An 18,596-nucleotide genomic window follows, 5' to 3' on the forward strand; every position below is an offset into this window, starting at 1 on the left:
TGTACTGTAATCAATGTGTACTTGTGTTCTGGATCTTTCCCCTCTCTATGCTGTCATGATGATGTGTATTCTGAGTCCTAGACCTAGAAGTATGGAAAAGGAAGTCTAGGGCAGTATAGTACTGGCAGACGGACTGCCTGTGTTCGGACAGCCACCAGGCTTGAGTAGAACAGCTGGATGCAGAAGCAGCACACTTGGGCAGCTAGAAATCAATATAAGCAGACCAGAGCATCGGGGCAGGCTGAAATGGATCCTCACACTGGCCCCCAGCAAAAACAAAAGTAATTTTTTTGAGAAGTTCTAAAACTCCATTCCTTTTTAAATATGTAAGAACCAAGATGTTTTTATGCTTTCAGGATGTTAATGATTGACATAAGAATAGTAGTAGACAACTGGTGCCTACTTGTCATATGGCACGTCTTTTATCTTCCATCTGTTACTTATCCAGAAGTAATTGTCTTTAATTACATTTATGATAAGTGATCTCTTTCTTTACATTGCATGTGTAGTCCTGTGTATGTGTTGATATTATTATTTGTTCATTTTAATGGTAATTAATATACATGGGATTGTGGAAATGAGACTAGGTATTACCATAATGTAAAATGCTAAGGAGTAGATTTAATTTAAATATTATCAATAGTATAAGAAGGCTAGCACATGGTTTATATTTGGTACTCTATCGTAAAGCATTATATATTCACCTGTCCAAGGACACAGGTTTGAAAAACTACCCATCGAGTTAAAATTATTTCTGCAGCCACTAGGGTGCGCTCTCTGCATATTAATTTGTTAGTGTGTTTAAAAGGAGCTGTATAATTTCCAGTGCGAGATCCCCTAGTGGAGGCTTCAGACAGAATAGTTGGTTGTGTGAAGGGAAATGGGGAATAAGAGGTACATTCTCCTGCTATAGATCACTAGAATTAACAATTTTAGCATTTCATACCACTAGGAATATTGATTAACCTCCAAACCTCCCAAGAGGTGCAGGGGTAATACACAACTCATCATTAAAATTGCCCCACCAAGAAGGACAAGATGTAAGATTATGCAAATTGAGGAAGTAGCAGGCATTGCTAGGATCTGCCAATCACATTTTCAAGCACCTAGCTCCAATCTGTGGCATGTGGGAAGGGCATAAAAGCCAGACTGAAAGCAAAGTTTTAAAGCTACAAGAAACCTAAAAGGTCGAATCAAGTTGTGTGGGATCAATGCCTGCTGTTTGTCAACATGCCAGTTATTGCCGCTTGTCACAAACTGAAAGGCACAGAATGCTTGAACTAAGAGACCTTGGTTTATCACTCCAGCAGATCACAAAGGGCCTAGGCTGAGGTGTCGGCACTGTTCAAGGTAGCACATCCTGGTCTTTGGAAGATCATCAACAAACTGGAATGACAGCAAAAGGTGCACAGAGATGAACCTCTGCACAGACTGATTGATTAGAATAATGGTACATAGTCATCCATTCTGTACTGCAAGTAAAATTGAATGTGACAGCCAAAGCCTAGGATGGCAAACAGTATCTACACAAACCATCAGAAGGAGTTTACATGACATTGGGCTACAAACCAGATGTCCATCTCTAGGTGATCCATTGACCTCACACCAGGGCTGTTTCTAGGGCTGGGCGGCCGCCCGGGGCACTGTCAGAAGGGGGGCGCCCTCTTGTCGTTTCTCTGCCTGTTATTACCGGCCGTGCGCCCTGGCTCCCTCCCTCTGAGATCTCGCCTGACCTGCGACCTGCGCCCGAGTCCTCTCACTCTTATCTACCGACAGTGTCCGCACGTACCGAGTCCAGTCACTCAGCTCCGGTACGTGCTGACGGCACTTACTGACGTCACGCGCCTGCTCCTCCCACTAGGCGGCGCAGGCGCGTGACGTACATTGAGTGAGTAAGCACCGCACTGCCTGCCTGTTACCGCCCTGAGCCCCTGAGCACTGCTGATTGCTGAAAAGAAGCCGCCTGAGTCTATTCTGTGGATCCAGGACAGTGGGTCGGGTGCAATGTGGTTAAATTAAAAACAAACAATTTTTTTACAATGGGGACAGTGACACTGTGGATGGTCTGTGGGGGGGGCATTAATTACAATGGGCGCGGGGGCCACTGTGGGAGACATAAAAATGGGGGCCACTGTCACTGTGTGGGACATTTTAAGTTTAATAAGGATCACTGGACATTATTTAGAATGGAGGCTGCTGTGGGTGTCATTACTCATTATAACTATAATGTCTGATAGGCCTAGTCCTGAGCTGAGTTATATTACCCTGCCCATGCCCTGTATAATAATGTACCCATCCCTGTTCCCCCTTAGTTATATTACCCCGCTGGGGTATAACTAAGGGGTATCAGGGTACATTATTATACAGGGCAGGGTAATATAACTCAGGACTAGGCCTATCAGACATTATACAGTTATAATGACACCCACAGCAGCCTCCATTCTAAATAATGTCCATAGTGATTCTTATTAAAAATGTCCCCCACAGGCAGGTTCTGGGGGCGGCGGCACTCACTGTACGCCACGCGGCGCGTGACGTACAGTGAATGAGGTGGGCACCGCCGCCCGCACTACCTGCCTGTTACCGCCCGCCCAGGAGCAGTGCTGAGAAAGAAGCCTGCTGTGAGTGAGAGCCTGAGTCTATGGGACAGTGGGTCACTGGGTGCATCACTGTGACCGTCCGTGCAATGTGGTTACACATTTTTTACAATGGGGAGACACTGTGGGTGGGCATTAATTACAATGGGGTGCAGGGGCTGATGCGGGGGACATGAAAATGGGGGCCACTGTGGGAGACTTTATTTTTAATAATGATCACTATGGACATTATTTAGAATGGAGGCTGCTGTGGGTGTCATTTAGGGCTGCAACGATTAATCAACGTTATCGCTAATATTCGATAACTGGATTCGTTGTCAACGAATCCCGTTAGCGAATAATCGACCGATTCGTTGCTATGCGGGCGGGAGCGGGTGGTCAGACGCTATGCCTGCGGGTCCTTGACCTTTAGATCACCGCATCTTTATTACCTTTACAATGAAGCTCCAGTAACAGGCAGAGCGGGTGGCGCCGTAACGTCACTTACTCACGTGACGCGCATGCTCCGCCTGCTTCATTCATAAAGTAGGTGGAGCAGGCGCGTCACGTGAGTAAGTGACGTTATGCCGCCGCCCGCTCTGCCTGTTACTGGAGCTTTATTGTAAGGTAAAAGAAGATGCAGTGATTTAAAGTAAAAGTAACTGCTGGTTAAGGAATACTGCTGTGAGTGGCGGGGCCAGGACTGTTATGGGGAGGGGGATCTGTGTCATAAGATGCTATATAGTGCCGTCCACAGATCCCCCTCCCCATAACAGAGCCGTCCACAGATCCCCCTCCCCATAACAGAGCCGTCCACAGATCCCCCTCCCCATAACAGAGCCCTCCACAGATCCCCCTCCCCATAACAGAGCCCTCCACAGGTCCCCCATAAGTGTCATCCATAGATCCCCCCCCATAGCATAGTCGTCCACAGGTCCCCCTCCCCATAACAGTGCCACCCACAGATTGCCCTCCCCATAACAGTGCCATCCACAGATCCCCCCATAATAGTGCCATCCACAGATCCTCCATAACAGTGCCATTCACAATTTGTTTTAATATGGCCTTTGAACATCATTTTTCAAGTAAAATCATATAAACCCCCTTTTTGTCATTTTGGTGTTTTTTCCCGATTAATCGATGAAATTATCGACAACTAATCGATTATTCAAATAATCGTTAGCTGCAGCCCTAGTGTCATTATAACTGTATAATGTCTGATAGGCCTAGTCCTGAGTTATATTACCCTGCTGTGGCGAAACCAACCTCGCCACTGGGTTTTGGAGGGGCCTGGTTGCCAGCCTCTTGCCCCAGGATTATGGCCCATACTAACTTTTTGGTTAGTTAATTAATGACAGTTTTTTGGTTTTGCACATTATTGATTGTATTTCATGACTACTCTTCTAAGGGTATTGCCTTCCTTTATACTGCAGTTCTCCTGTACCACTCTGCCTGCAACCTTTAGCAGTTTAAGCACTAATTTATGATTTTCTTTTGCTCTAAATAAATCTTGTGTTCGGCATAAAAAAAATAAAAATAAAAAAATTGGTGAGACGGTTGCAAGTACTCTTCTGATATTATTTCATCGAGCAGTTTTGATAAGGGGGGGATTTCTTTTTTGACGCTCGCCCTGAGAGAAATTTTACCTAGAAACTGCACTGCCTCACACCATCACTCTCAAAGGCTGTCATGGTGCACAGCAAGAAAGCAATGGAGAATGGAGGTCTATCCTCTCTCCACCGATGAGCCCCGCTTTTGTCTTGGACACAATGATAGCTGTTTGGTTGTCCTTCACAAGGGACGTCACACCTGTCCTAGGACTATGGTATGGGGTGGCATAATGTACGGTAGCCGGACCCCTGTAGTCTTCATTTCAGCAGGTATACTAACAACTTAGTGTTAAAATGGACTTGATCATGGAACCAATAGTTCAGCAATTTCTCTTAGGAGCCGTTTATTAACAGGGCAACGCCAGGCTGCATGTTGCTCATGCTACTGCGAGCAGCCTGCGTGACCTAAAAGTGCTACAATGGTCTCCATACTTGATGTCCCAGATGTGCTCGATGGGAGACATCAGTCAGCAATCGCAAAGGGAGCTGCCAGCACCGAATATTGATGATTTGCAAAATCTTTTGTGGCAAAATGTAGGGCATATTCTATCTTTTCCGGAAAGAACATATAAATGCGTACAGCCTACTAATTGCATCCGTACTTTGCCAATCAAAACCACAAAATATATGAAGCCATGTGAATGCACCCTAACGGCTCTTGAACTTGACCATACTGGTTTGGGCACTGGCCTTGTGCACCCTGTGGTGTGGATGTGGACCCATTGACTTGATAGGGTCCATGATACGCAAAATACAACCAAGGACAGGACCTCACCTATCTTTTGTGGAGCGGAGGCATGGATTGGAAGCACTACGAAGGGGCTTTCTGGTCCATGCCTCTGCACCGCAAAAAGATTTTTGTCCGTATGTTGTGGATCACTGACCCATTCAAGTCAGTGGGTCCGCATCTGCAAATATAGTAGTGCATACGGACAGTGCCCGTGCATTGAGGACCGCTATTTGTGGTCTGCTGCAGCACTGTCACCGAGCCATTACGCTTGTGTGCATGAGCCCTAAGAAAAGAAGTACTTCTATTTGACCTTTTAAGTCAAGGACATATTGGACAAGGACATATATTTTAAGAGAGACTCCCAAGGAATGTTCAGCAACTGTTTCTTAAATCTAGCTATTTAGGAATGTGTTTTAACTATAAAGGTTGTGAATGGATACTAAAATTAGTGTAAATCAGATAATTATGGGAATTAAATGGGACGACTTGCATCTAGAGCTTCCTTCTTGATGGACACCTTCTGGTCAACATTCTTTAGGCATATGTATTTGGTTATCAACAGCATACTGCTTTTTTGCTGATTGCTTTGTTTTCTGTAGGTTTACAATGCAATATGTCTTTTTAAGAGATGTTAGGGAACTGTGGTTCTGTAACTGAAGATTGCTGACTAATATAAACCAGGGATACACGAGAACTTGTGAGATGAAGAACATGGAAGGTCAGACGGTAGTTAGAGGCTGAACAAGGACCTATGACTTATCAAGTGCCACAGTTTGGCTGGCATATAAGATCACAGAATTTACCGTAGCGCTGCGTCAGGGCTTGACTGGATGAAGAAATATTCCCGACTAAAGGGCCTTTTACATTGAGTGAAGATCATTTGCATGATGGTGCCCTGTAAACATGTCAACTGATAACCTGACAAACGACCTAACACTTGTTGTCATCAGTCTCCTCTGTCAGAATGTTAATCATCATTTGTTGGCTACACATTCCCTTGTGTAAACGGGCCGCATACCTCTAGGTCACTGCTGCAGACAGGTATACGAATCCTGGGAGGAGGACCAGAGCTGCAGAGCAGGAAATGGTGGTGGAGAAATAGGTGAGTATAGGATGATTATTTTGTCATATTTGGTGTCCATTCACACAACCATGTCCGTTTTGCAAACGGCATGCTTCCGGGTCCATGCAGCTGTGCGGCAAGAGATGAGATTCTTTGCCACATCTTGCAGATCTCGGACCCTTTGAAGTCCACACCACAATGCAGGGTGCACAGGGCCGATATCTGTGTTTTACATATCTGTGGAGTGCGGTCTGCAAAACAAACACTCGTCGTGTGAATAGAGCCTTACTGGCATGGGACAACTCTTCAGTTAACTTGGACAACCCCTTGTGTCCTGTCAATGTATTACAGTAATGGTTTGCGGCGGGAAAGTGGGGGAGAGTATACACAGTAGTAATCCGGAGTCAGACAGGAAGTTCTTGTTTCTAGCACTTGATAGAAAGAAAAGCTCAGGGGTGTAGCTGAGAGGGGGTTTGGTAGGGGATGTCCCACTGGTGCAGGGTGCCTTACCAGTTTTTTATTTTATTAATCTGTCCCCCCAGCCAGAGGTACCTGCTCCCCATTGCTCTGTTCCAGATCCCAGGCTCTCTTCCCTGGACTTCTGGTCGCTGACTGTCAACTTCCACATGAATAGGGTCATATGCGGCATTGCAGCTAATGACTGACCTTAGTGGTGATGTGTCCCCAAGCAGCATGTCACTGCAGGATAACGTGCTGCTTGGGGACGTCACCACTGAGGCCAGGCATTGGCTGCAGCGGTGCACATGAACTTTTCCATCTGGATATAAACAAATAGGGACCAGATGTCCCATGAAAAGAGCCCAGGAGCTGAAACCAAGTAGCAGGGAGCAGGTTAGTATGGATTTCTCTGGGGCGGGGGGGGTTTAGGGGAATTTGACGTGTCACTTTATGTGGTAATAAATTTGGAATGCTTTTACTTATCCAAGCCATTCTGAGATTTTCTCGTGACACTTTGTACTTCATAATAGTGGTAAATTTCTGTATTTTTCATTTTTATTTTAAAAAAAATCCCAAATTTCGCAACTTTCCAAATTTCTATTTCTCTGCTTTTAAAACAGATAGTGATACCTCATATAATAGTAATTACTTTACATTTCCCATATGTCTACTTTGGATCATTTTGTGAATGACATTTTATTTTTTGGGGACGTTAGAAGGCTTCGAAGTTTAGAAGCAAATCTTGAAATATTTCAGAAAATTTCCAAAACCCACTTGTATAAAGACCAATACAGTTATGAAGTCACTGTGGGGCTTCCATAATAGAAACCTTCCATAAATGACCCAATTTTACACCCCTCAATGTATTCAAAACAGATTTTACAAACTTTGTTAACACTTTAGGTGTTCCACAAGAATTAAAGGAAAATTGTAGATGAAATTTCAGAATTTCACTTTTTAGGGAGATTTTCTATATTTTTTTTTCCATTAACAAAGCAAGGATTAACAGCCAAACAAAACTCAATATTTATTACCCTGATTCTGTAGTTTACCATATGTGATCGTAAACTGCTGTACGGGCACACGGCAGGGCGCAGAAGGAAAGGAACGCCAAATGGTTTTTGGAGGGCAAATTTCACTGGGATAATTTTAAGTTGCCATGTCACATTTGAAGACCCCCTGATGCACCCCTAGAGTAGAAACTCCCAAAAAGTGACCCCATTTTGGAAACAACGGGATAAGGTGGCAGTTTTGTTGGTACTATTTTAGGGTACATATGATTTTTGGTTGCTCTATATTACATTTTTTGTGAGGCAGGGTAACAAAAATAGCTCTTTTGGCACCGTTTTTTATTTTTTGTTTTTTTTTGCAATATTCATCTGACAGGTTAGATCATGTACTATTTTTATAGAGCAGGTTGTTATGGACGAGAAAATACCAGATATACAACTTTTTTGGTTATTTGTTTCAGTTATACATAATAAAGCATTTTCAGTCTCCATATTCTGAAAGCCATTGTTTTATTTTTTTGGGGGCTCTTTTTTTTTCTGGATGAGATGACTGTTTGGTACTATTTTGGGGTGCATATGACATTTTGATTGCTTAGTATTACCCTTTTTGTGCTGTAAATGGCTTTTTTGTCACTTTTTTTACGATGTTCACCTGAGGGGTTAGATCATGTGATTTTTTTTTATTTTTATATATACAGCAGGTCATTACGGACGTGGAAATGCCTAAAAAATACATTTTCGTTTATCCATATTCACCATAGAGCCATATTTTTATTTTTATTTATGAAAAACACTTTTTGTTTTAAACTTTTTATTTTGGTCCCACTCTGGGACTTCAACTTCTGGGGTCTGAGTCCCTGTGCAATGCACTACAATACATCCGGTATTGTAATGCATTCACTGTCAGCTTGTATTGCTTCCATAGAAGGCAAGCCCCAATGCCTATGAAAGGCATTGGCCTGCCTTCTCTGCCATCGGGTCCCCGTCACTGCAGCGCAGGGACCTGATGGAGATGCAGAGGGCACTCGTACCCTCTGCATGCCACGGTCAGCTTTGACCGCGGCATACAAGGGGTTAACGCGCCAGCATCGGCATTTTCACTGATGCCGGGGTATGCAGCCAGGGGCCTGGCGGTCAGTGATGGCCGGGTTTGTGCCGCTGATCGGGCAGGCACAGGGGTTAAGGTCCTTAAGGGGTTTAAGGCAGCAAGCAGAACTTTTGGCCCCAGGGGTAAGAAAGCATTGCTACAAATCTCCTGATAGCCATACAGCTAGTCATATCTGTATTAAAACACAGCCAGCAACAACATTCGTATGCTTTCCAAAAAACAAGTTTATTTATTAGGGAGCCTTCTGTAGCTGAAAATCCGTTCTATTCATCTGAATGGGGTTGTTTTCGCGGGAAGTGCATGGATTTCTGCAAGCCCCTTTCAGATGAATGGAAGTCAGCGCTCAGCTATTTTCGGCAGTCCCATAGAACTGAACATGGGGCAGTACCCTGAAGGTTACAGCAATATGTTCAAGTATACCGATGCAGTTTTGTAAGCCAAGATCGTGTGGACCATAAAAGAAAAGTAAATATGAAGGACATACGCTACTGCTCCACTTTTCATGAATCCTTTCCTGGTTTCGGCTTCAAAGATTACATTAAAAAAAGCCTGCTCATGTAGTCATACCCTACTATAGGATCCATTGTTAGAGATCTGCTCCCATCCTAATATCTGAGTAACAGTAGTATATATTACTCAATACTCGGCAGATGGTTGCACGCGCTTTTCATGAATACACTGAGCTCATAAGCATCTTTTTTCATTAGTAACGCTTCATACCTGTACCAGGCTACCCTTTACCAAGGCAGCATAGTGTACTTTTTACTCTACAAAGAAGAGTCACGAACCTGGTGCATCCCAATAACTGGCAAATGGCAAACCTATTTGTATGAAGTTAAAATTCTAATTTCCTAAAAGGTTATTCCTATCTTAGAAAATGTTGGCACATAGGATATACCACCACATTGAGCCTTACTGAGCGGCCACAATGCTGCTGTAACGCTGCACCTCTACTGTGCTATACAGTGAACTGCAGAACAGCCCCAGGCAAGTATATAGGACCATGCATGCTTGGTCAGGATGAATACTATGCAGAATAAAACCTAAAGGGGCATTTTAGTAATTTCAAGTTATCCACTGTCTAGCCGAGTACAGCTATTTTCAGAAGGTCCCAAAGAGATGAATAGTAAGGCTTGTGCTCCTCCGTTCATTTTAGAGGGCTCCTTGCTCTCATCAGTGATGGTCCCAGTGGTAGGAACCTCACTGACCTAATAGTTATTCCCAATCCTGTCGATAGGGGATAACTTCAAACTACTGGAATACCCCTTTAAGACATGGACACAGATCTACACCAGTGCAGTAACCCTTTCATTATGAGGAACAGTGGGGGTCTCGGATATCAGAAGTGATGGTATATCCTAGCAATGTGCTATCACTTTCTCAGATGGAAAAATTGCTTTAAAATAAACATTTTTATATTGAATAAATATATTTACAAACATGCATAGATTTGTATTGCAGTTGCTATTACTTTAAGTAGGCAAGCATAGTGTTTTGTCCACATGAAGATCTTAGGATATACTGGACTGTGCAGCAAGGGACAGGAGAATGGCTTTTGCTGTGTTTTCGAAGAGGGCCGCTCTGTTCTGCTGCTCTCCTTTCTTTACCCAGTGTCCATAGATCTTGAATGCACACGCATCAATCATCTTCCTAATGGGCTTGATTGCATATGGGTCCCTTATTACAATCTCTTTGGTCAGTGGCTTCATTTTTCGGTAGTAATGGTAAATACGGACAGAGGCCAGAACTGTTAAACAGACCACCTGCAAGTAGACCATTTTATTAATTGACATATTTTATCTTTGCATTACCCATTAATAATACTCCTAACTGGTACTGCACCATAATTGAGTACCCCAGGTCTGGGTACTGGTGGCTCCTGGCTAGGAAGAACTCTCTGGAACAGTTTCAGGTCTGCACAGATTTTCCTACTGGTCCTCCATTCTTTACTACTCATAGGCCGCTTTCGGACGAGCGTATATGCAATGCGTATATAGTCCAGATTTAATTTACCAGAATCCTCTGCTAATGTTAACGAATGGGGCTATTCACACAGGCATATAATGTCCATCAGTATTTGAAATCCGCAGCATTTTTGAGTTTTGTATGGATTTGTTTTCAAATACACACATTACAGTCTGTGCAGTGCATAAATAATGAAGGAAGGAAGAAATACGCATGGAAATCCTGATGAAATCCGGAAGCAATACTGATGGTATATCATCAGGATCCTGAGCCAGAATACTGACGGATTTCAATACGCTCGTCTGAAAGCGGCCATAGAGGGAGATTTAGCAAGACCAGCGCTTTTTTAAGCTGGTCTTGATATCGCTTTGTGGAGGATGTGCCTAATTTATGGCAAGGTGCATGCCTTGTTATATATATTAGGTGCATCCTCCGGCAGTCCGTGCTCAGAGCTGCTGTAGTTTCTGTCTTCATTTACTACAGAAAACTGGAATAAATTAAGATAAATTTGCTGGCCCCCTCCCCACCCTTGCCATGCTCCTTTTCAGAAAGTGGAGAGGGCTGCATAGAAATGCCATACTTGTGACAACACAGCATTTGCAACTTTTTTTGTTAGAAAACTGGCAAAGGGAGATAAAAAATCTCCCCCATAATACATATTTATTTATGGATGAAAACTTCAAATGCAATTTCTGAGACTTGCTTTAAAGTGGTTGTGTCATCGGATACATTGGTGGCATAGTGGTTAACACTGGTGCCTTGCAGCGATGGGGTCCAACATCTGCATGGAGTTTGTATGTTCTCCCTGTGTATATGTAGGTGTGCTCTGGTTCCCTCCCACACTCCAAAAGACATACTGATGGGGAACTTAGATTGTGAGCTACGGTGGGGACAAAGAGTAATGCCAATGTCTGTAAAGTGCTGTGGAATATAGCAGTGTTGTATAAGTGCATATAAGGTTCCACCTCTGGGACCCACTCCTATCTCCAGAACGGGACCCCCGAGGTGAGTGGAGAGCAAGCTTTCTCGGCTGTTTTCGTAGCTCCCGTAAAATTTAATGGAGAGCATGTGCACTTTTCTTCACTTTTGGGGAACGATATTGGAGTTAAGTGCAGGTCCTACCTCAGGGACCAGCACCTATCTGACATTGGTGGCATATCCTAGCAATATGCCACCAACATCTCAGCTGAGGCAACCCCTGTAAGTTTCTGGACCCCTCCCTCCATCTTGCATAAAAATTAGGAAAAAATGTTTCCCTCAGACCTTCTTGCCCCATTACCAGTATACTACAGTGATGCTGTGTCCATATGGATGTTACACCACAGGAACTCGGGACCTAACATCTGTATGGACCCCATAGTGGTGGCTGCAGTTGCAGAATTTTATTGTCAAGTTGAATTACAGATTTACCTTAAACTTCCTGTATGGACTGAAATATCGCACTTCTTCTACTATGTACTGTTGGAAAAATGGATGTGCTAGTGCCTCCTCTGCTGTAAAACGTCTTTCAGGGTTCACTACTAGGAGTCGTGAAATCTAGAATGAAAAAATCACTGCAATGTGATCAAGATTTTAAACTGTCATTATTGTTAAAAAATATATTAATAAATAAATTGGCCTTCATAAACTTATCAGATTACCATCATATTTCCCTAGAATCAAAGCTCACCCAGCTGTCAATATTTTCATCCATTTCCAGAAGGGAAGGCATGATGAGAACCTCTTTAGGTTCAGTTACAGTGAGGTTAGTTGGTATACAGTAGTCCTGTATATGTGCTGTCTAAGTAGAGGGGATTTGGAACTCCATATGTATTCTGGTTAGTTTATAAGGCTAATATATTCTTTAGATAAAATTCAGAAGGACAGTGACTTAAAACATAAGGATTACAGTATACCAGATCTTTAACTGTGTCGGATCGATCATCCCACTCTGGGGAACCAAAGTGATAGTCTCCACTCATAATCATACGTAACATCAGCATCTGTTTCCTGTGCCAAAATGGGGGTGATCCTGCTAATAGGGTGTACATGATCACGCCACTGCTCCACCTGTAGATGAGAAAGCCAATGACAATTTCATGTTTCTAACACTACATACTAAGGCCACCTTCACATGGTCAGTATTTTGCATCAGTATTTGTAAGTCAAAAGCAGTACTGGAACCTACAGAGAAAAAGTATAAAGGAAAGAGTTGTACTGTCGCCATGCTTTTGACCTGCTAAAAGTTAAGGGGACATTTATTATGTTATTTACGCCACAGAAGTGGTGAAAAAAAGGGTGTGTGGTGAGGACAAGAGGGGCCGCTGTAGCAATCCTGCACATTTATCTGCATTCACGCCAGTTTTTTGGCATCAATTAAGACAGAAATCTATGGCAGCTAGGAGATTGCGGTAGATTCTAGTTTGTTGTGCGGCCAGCAAGTGAGATTTATGTGCCTCTGCATAAGGCTACTTTTCACACTAGCGTTTCTATTTTCCGGTTCTGAGATCCGTCATAGGGTCTCAATACCAGAAAAAAAACTCTTCCGTTTTGTCCCTATTCATTGTCAATCGGGACAAAACGGAACTGAACAGAACTCCAAAATGCATTCCATTCCGTTCTCATACCGGAGAGCAAACCACAGCATGCTGCAGTTTGCTTTCCGTCCTGGGATGCGGAGCAAAACTGATCCGTCATGACCCACAATGCAAGTCAATGGGGACGCATCCGTTTTCTCTGACCCAATAAAAAAACTGATCTGTCCCCCATTGACTTTCAATGGAGTTCACGACGGATCCGTCTTGATAATGTTAAAGGTAATACAACCAGATCCGTTCATAACGGATGCAGACGGTTGTATCATCAGTAACGGAAGTGTTTTTGCTGAACCCTGCCAAATCCAGCAAAAACGCTAGTGTGAAAGTATCATAAATTTGGCACATTCTCTGCGCAGGGGGAATCAAGAAAATGTTCTACTAAGGCGTTATGCACATGATTGTATTTTTCATCCATGTGCTATCCCCAATTTTTTGTGGATGCTGACCCATTATTTTTATGGGGACGTGCACATATCTGGATTTTTGGGGGATTTGTGTGGCTGTATTACAACTTACAGGACATGTCCTATTCTTGCCCTTATCACAGACAAGAATAGTCATTTCTGTTCTCCGTGCACATGGAAGATAAATGTTTTTGTACAGTTTTTTTTAAGTAATATCAGAGCCAAAGCCAGCAGTGAATGGGAAATACTTCTCTTCCTGTTGGCTCCACTTCTGGCTCTCTCTCAAAAAACTGCAGCAAAAACTGCAAATGTGTGTTCAGCCTTATACTATTGCAGGATAATGTCTGATGTTTTTATAGTTAAAGAGTTTATCCCATTTCTAACAAAGCTAGAACTAGCCCTGCACCTCACATGGATCCAGAGATCTCCCCATTCATTGCTCTGCTAGATTTATATCAAGCTGACAGCTCAGGGGGAGTGTCTTTCCTGCTGCAGCTAAGGGGGCGTGTCCATGCTCTACCTATCACAATGAGGGATGAAACTGAGCATGTGCGGACTTCTCAGTGAGCCAGACAAAGAAATAAGAAGAACAAAGAGCAGGTGATGCTATACAGCTACATTTTACTGAATAACTCAGTAGCTATACTAACATTTTAATCACATGCAATTACAAAAGAATTCAGATCCAGCTGCTGGTTTGAAAACTGTAGAACATTTTTTGTGGGACAACCCCTTTAACTAAAAAAGTCTTGTTCAGAAAGTGTTCACTAACTTACATGTCCACTTCTTTACCATAGCCTGGATGGTACTCGTCCATTGAACACTGGAGGATTTCAGGGGCCAAGTATCCTGGAGTACCACATATTTCTATTATTAAAAAAATAAAGTGTGGATTTATAAACTGTAAAAAATAAGGGGCACAATCTATAGAAGGATTCTCTTTTTGGAGAAATGGTACTGCAGTTTTCTGAGCCAAAGCCAGAAGTGATTCAGCAGGAAGAAGTAAAAAAACATAATTTTTACTCCCCATTCATTTACAATATACATCTGGCTTTAGATTAAAAACTGCCTTAAATTTCTGAACCTACATCCATAGAAAAAGAGGTTAACTATTATGGTCTACAATCCAGAGCTGGTGTTTAATGAGGACAACCACATGTCTTCGTCTTCATCATTCTACATTGTTTCTTTCCTAGGTAATCTGTCCTTCCTGGAAGGTAGGCCCCCTGCTCTTTATAAAACACTGACAACGGAAGGAGGCAGCAATATTGTTGATTTTCTTTCCCCGACTGGTTCCAAGATTACATATGACAAAGCAATAGCTAAATCTTCCCGGGACACGTCAATATCTATCTGCAGATTCGTAGTTGTATTAACCAAGCCATTTGGCACCAGGAGAGGTAAAATATAGAGTGGGCTTAGCATTCATATGGAACTTGCATTCCCTGAATTTAATGGAGGCCAGTATGGCACCAAAAGAGGAAGTATTTAGCATAGGTTCCTGTCCTACAGAGATTGCTTTGCTGTTGGCGGACAGGCACAAATAATTTTGTACAAAATGTATTTGCCAAGAATCTCACATTTATAGCGTAGCATTAGTACATTTTCTATAGTGAGTATGGCACTATTGTAGTAGCTTTGTGTTGCATTGTGTTTCTTTTTGCTTTTGCGCTTTCATCCATGGCGACGTGCACCTGCGCATTGGGATGTGCTGACAAACCCCTAACCCTGTAGCGCACTTGTACTAGTGTATAGAACTGTTAGTTTACCAGATAAGTGTTAGCTAGCAGTAGGCCTGCACGATATATCGCCAAAGCAATCGAATCACGATAATCGCCGATATGGCGATTTGGCAGACCCAAAAATGCTGCGAATACTTACAATGATACACCCGCCGCACAGCGCGGTCAGTGGGTGTATCAAGAGAGGGAGGAGGGGTTGGGGGCCGTCATCTGGATTAGGAATGAGAGCAGGGGAGCAGGGCAGTCCCTGTATTCTAATGCACCGACGCTGCTCACTGTTGTATAATCTTATCTAACCTGTAGGCATTGTTAAAATAATCATGTGTAATCCGGCTGTATTACTTACAACAAGTTCCGTAGCAGAGGAAGGAGGAGGCAGGCCAGGAGGGTGGTCGGGCGGCGTGTCAGTCACTACGCATGCTCCATTCAAAAAGTGGGCGGCGCAGGTGCATGACTTAGTGAGTGGCGCGCTGACCGCCCGACCTCCCAGCCTGCCTCCTCCCTCCTCTGCTACGGAATACAGCCGGATTACACATGATTATTATAACAATGCCTACAGGTTAGATAAGATTATACAACAGTGAGCGGGGCCGGTGCATTAGAATACAGGGACTGCACCGGTCCTCACTCTCATTCCTAATCCAGATGCCGGCCCCCAGCCCCTGTATTGGGGGTCATTCGACACTACAGGGACACTGTTATGGGGGGGTGGGGGGGATCTGTGGATGGCACATAGCATAAGATGCTATATATGTCTCATCCACAGATCCCCACCATAGCAGTGTCATCCACAGATGCCCCCATCACAGTGCCATCCAGAGATCCCCTATAACAGTGCCATCCAGAGATCCCCTATAACAGTGCCATCCAGAGATCCCCATAAGAGTGCCATCTAGAGATCCCCCATAAGAGTGCCATCCAGAGATCCCCCATAAGAGTGCCATCCAGAGATCCCCCATAAGAGTGCCATCCAGAGATCCCCCATAAGAGTGCCATCCAGAGATCCCCCATAAGAGTGCCATCCAGAGATCCCCCATAACAGTGTCATCCAGAGATCGCCCATAACAGTGCCATCCAGACATCCCCATAACAGTGCCATCCAGAGATCCCCCATAACAGTGTCATCAACAGTGCCCCTCCATAACAGTGTCATCAACAGTGCCCCTCCATAAGTGTCATCAACAGTGCCCCTCCATAAGTGTCATCAACAGTGCCCCTCCATAACAGTGTCATCAACAGTGCCCCTCCATAACAGTGCCATCCACAGATCCCCTCCATAACACTGTCATCCACAGATCCCCCCATAACAGTGCCATCCACAGACCCCCCATAACAGTGCCATCCAGAGATCCCCATAACAGTGTCATCCACAGTGCCCCTCCATAACAGTGTCATCCACAGTGCCCCTTCATAACAGTGCCATCCACAGATCCCCTCCATAACACTGTCATCCACAGACCCCCCCATAACAGTGCCATCCACAGATCCCCCATAACAGTGCCATCCACAGATTCCCCCCATAACAGTGCCATGCATAGATTCCCCCCATAACAGTGTCATCCACAGTGCCCCTCCATAACAGTGTCATCCACAGTGCCCCTCCATAACAGTGCCATCCACAGATCCCCTCCATAACACTGTCATCCACAGACCCCCCCATAACAGTGCCATCCACAGATCCCCCATAACAGTGCCATCCACAGATTCCCCCCATAACAGTGCCATGCACAGACCCCCCCTATAACAGTGCCATCCACAGATCCCCTCCATAACAGTGCCATCCACAGATCCCCTCCATAACAGTGCCATCCACAGATCCCCTCCATAACAGTGCCATCCACAGATCCCCTCCATAACAGTGCCATCCACAGACCCCCCCATAACAGTGCCATCCACAGTGCCCCTCCATAACAGTGTCATCCACAGTGCCCCTCCATAACAGTGCCATCCACAGATCCCCTCCATAACACTGTCATCCACAGACCCCCCCCATAACAGTGCCATCCACAGATCCCCCATAACAGTGCCATCCACAGATTCCCCCCATAACAGTGCCATCCACAGATTCCCCCCATAACAGTGCCATGCATAGATTCCCCCCATAACAGTGTCATCCACAGTGCCCCTCCATAACAGTGTCATCCACAGTGCCCCTCCATAACAGTGCCATCCACAGATCCCCTCCATAACACTGTCATCCACAGACCCCCCATAACAGTGCCATCCACAGATCCCCCATAACAGTGCCATCCACAGATTCCCCCCATAACAGTGCCATGCATAGATTCCCCCCATAACAGTGCCATGCACAGACCCCCCCCTATAACAGTGCCATCCACAGATCCCCTCCATAACAGTGCCATCCACAGATCCCCTCCATAACACTGTCATCCACAGACCCCCCCATAACAGTGCCATCCACAGATCCCCCATAACAGTGCCATCCACAGATTCCCCCCATAACAGTGCCATGCATAGATTCCCCCCATAACAGTGCCATGCACAGACCCCCCCTATAACAGTGCCATCCATAGATCCCCTCCATAACAGTGCCATCCACAGATCCCCTCCATAACAGTGCCATCCACAGATCCCCTCCATAACAGTGCCATCCACAGATCCCCTCCATAACAGTGCCATCCACAGATCCCCTCCCATAACAGTGCCATCCACAGATCCCCTTCCCCACAACAGTGCCATCCATAGATCCCCCCCCCCCCCCATAACAGTGTCATCCACAGCAAATAGACCTCTAGCACAATTCCCTTAAAATATCGCATCACATATCGTTTAGGGCCCTAATCGCAATCGCACAAAATCTTCTATGATCTCCTGTACTCATGTGTGCCCTATCATTTCAATGTTCTGCACTTAGTTTTACAAGTGCAACTCCAATTTGCATAGCAGAGGATCCTCTGGTGGACCAAGTCCCTGACACAACAACGTTTTAACAGAATGCTATGCCAGTTGGAGCTTTCTTTGGAGCCGATCACTTGACACTATAGTCCATTTCTTAAGATAAGATTCAGAAGTAGTCCATATGACTTCCTGTGCAGTACACATTTTAGGTCATTGGCAGACTTATGCAGCTGTATAGGTATACAGTTTCATACTGTATGTCTGCAGCTTACATCTGGCGGCACTCCATAAACATGCACGGTAACATAGGCCTGAACATGTAAGCAGAGCCTAATGTATGGAGGAAACCAATGCAGTAAGAAGTCAGTAATAGATAACATGTTATGGGTTCATATTAAACAGCAGACACATAATTCAGACCCTGCTTCAACCTGTTTATCTTTATAACAGCCGCCATGGGAAAAGTGTTGCATCAACAAACTGATAGGTCCAGT

General features: G+C 44.4%; 1 protein-coding gene across 3 annotated transcripts in view; it reads right to left on the bottom strand.

The window, feature by feature from the left end:
• Nucleotides 1-8,760: 8,760 nt before the first annotated feature.
• Nucleotides 8,761-18,596, bottom strand: part of PHKG1 (phosphorylase kinase catalytic subunit gamma 1) — a 41,510-nt gene continuing 31,674 nt past the window's right edge. For all 3 annotated transcript variants that reach the window (XM_044287429.1, XM_044287428.1, XM_044287430.1), the window contains exons 7-10: nt 14,278-14,368; nt 12,417-12,570; nt 11,932-12,057; nt 8,761-10,319 (exon numbers count right to left, since the gene is read on the bottom strand). In XM_044287429.1, coding sequence (XP_044143364.1) covers nt 10,068-10,319; nt 11,932-12,057; nt 12,417-12,570; nt 14,278-14,368 — 623 coding nt within the window. In that variant the 3' untranslated portion in view covers nt 8,761-10,067. The remainder of the gene's footprint in view (nt 10,320-11,931; nt 12,058-12,416; nt 12,571-14,277; nt 14,369-18,596) is intronic.

Source organism: Bufo gargarizans, chromosome 3, assembly GCF_014858855.1.
Source record: "Bufo gargarizans isolate SCDJY-AF-19 chromosome 3, ASM1485885v1, whole genome shotgun sequence".
Lineage (NCBI taxonomy): Eukaryota > Metazoa > Chordata > Amphibia > Anura > Bufonidae > Bufo > Bufo gargarizans.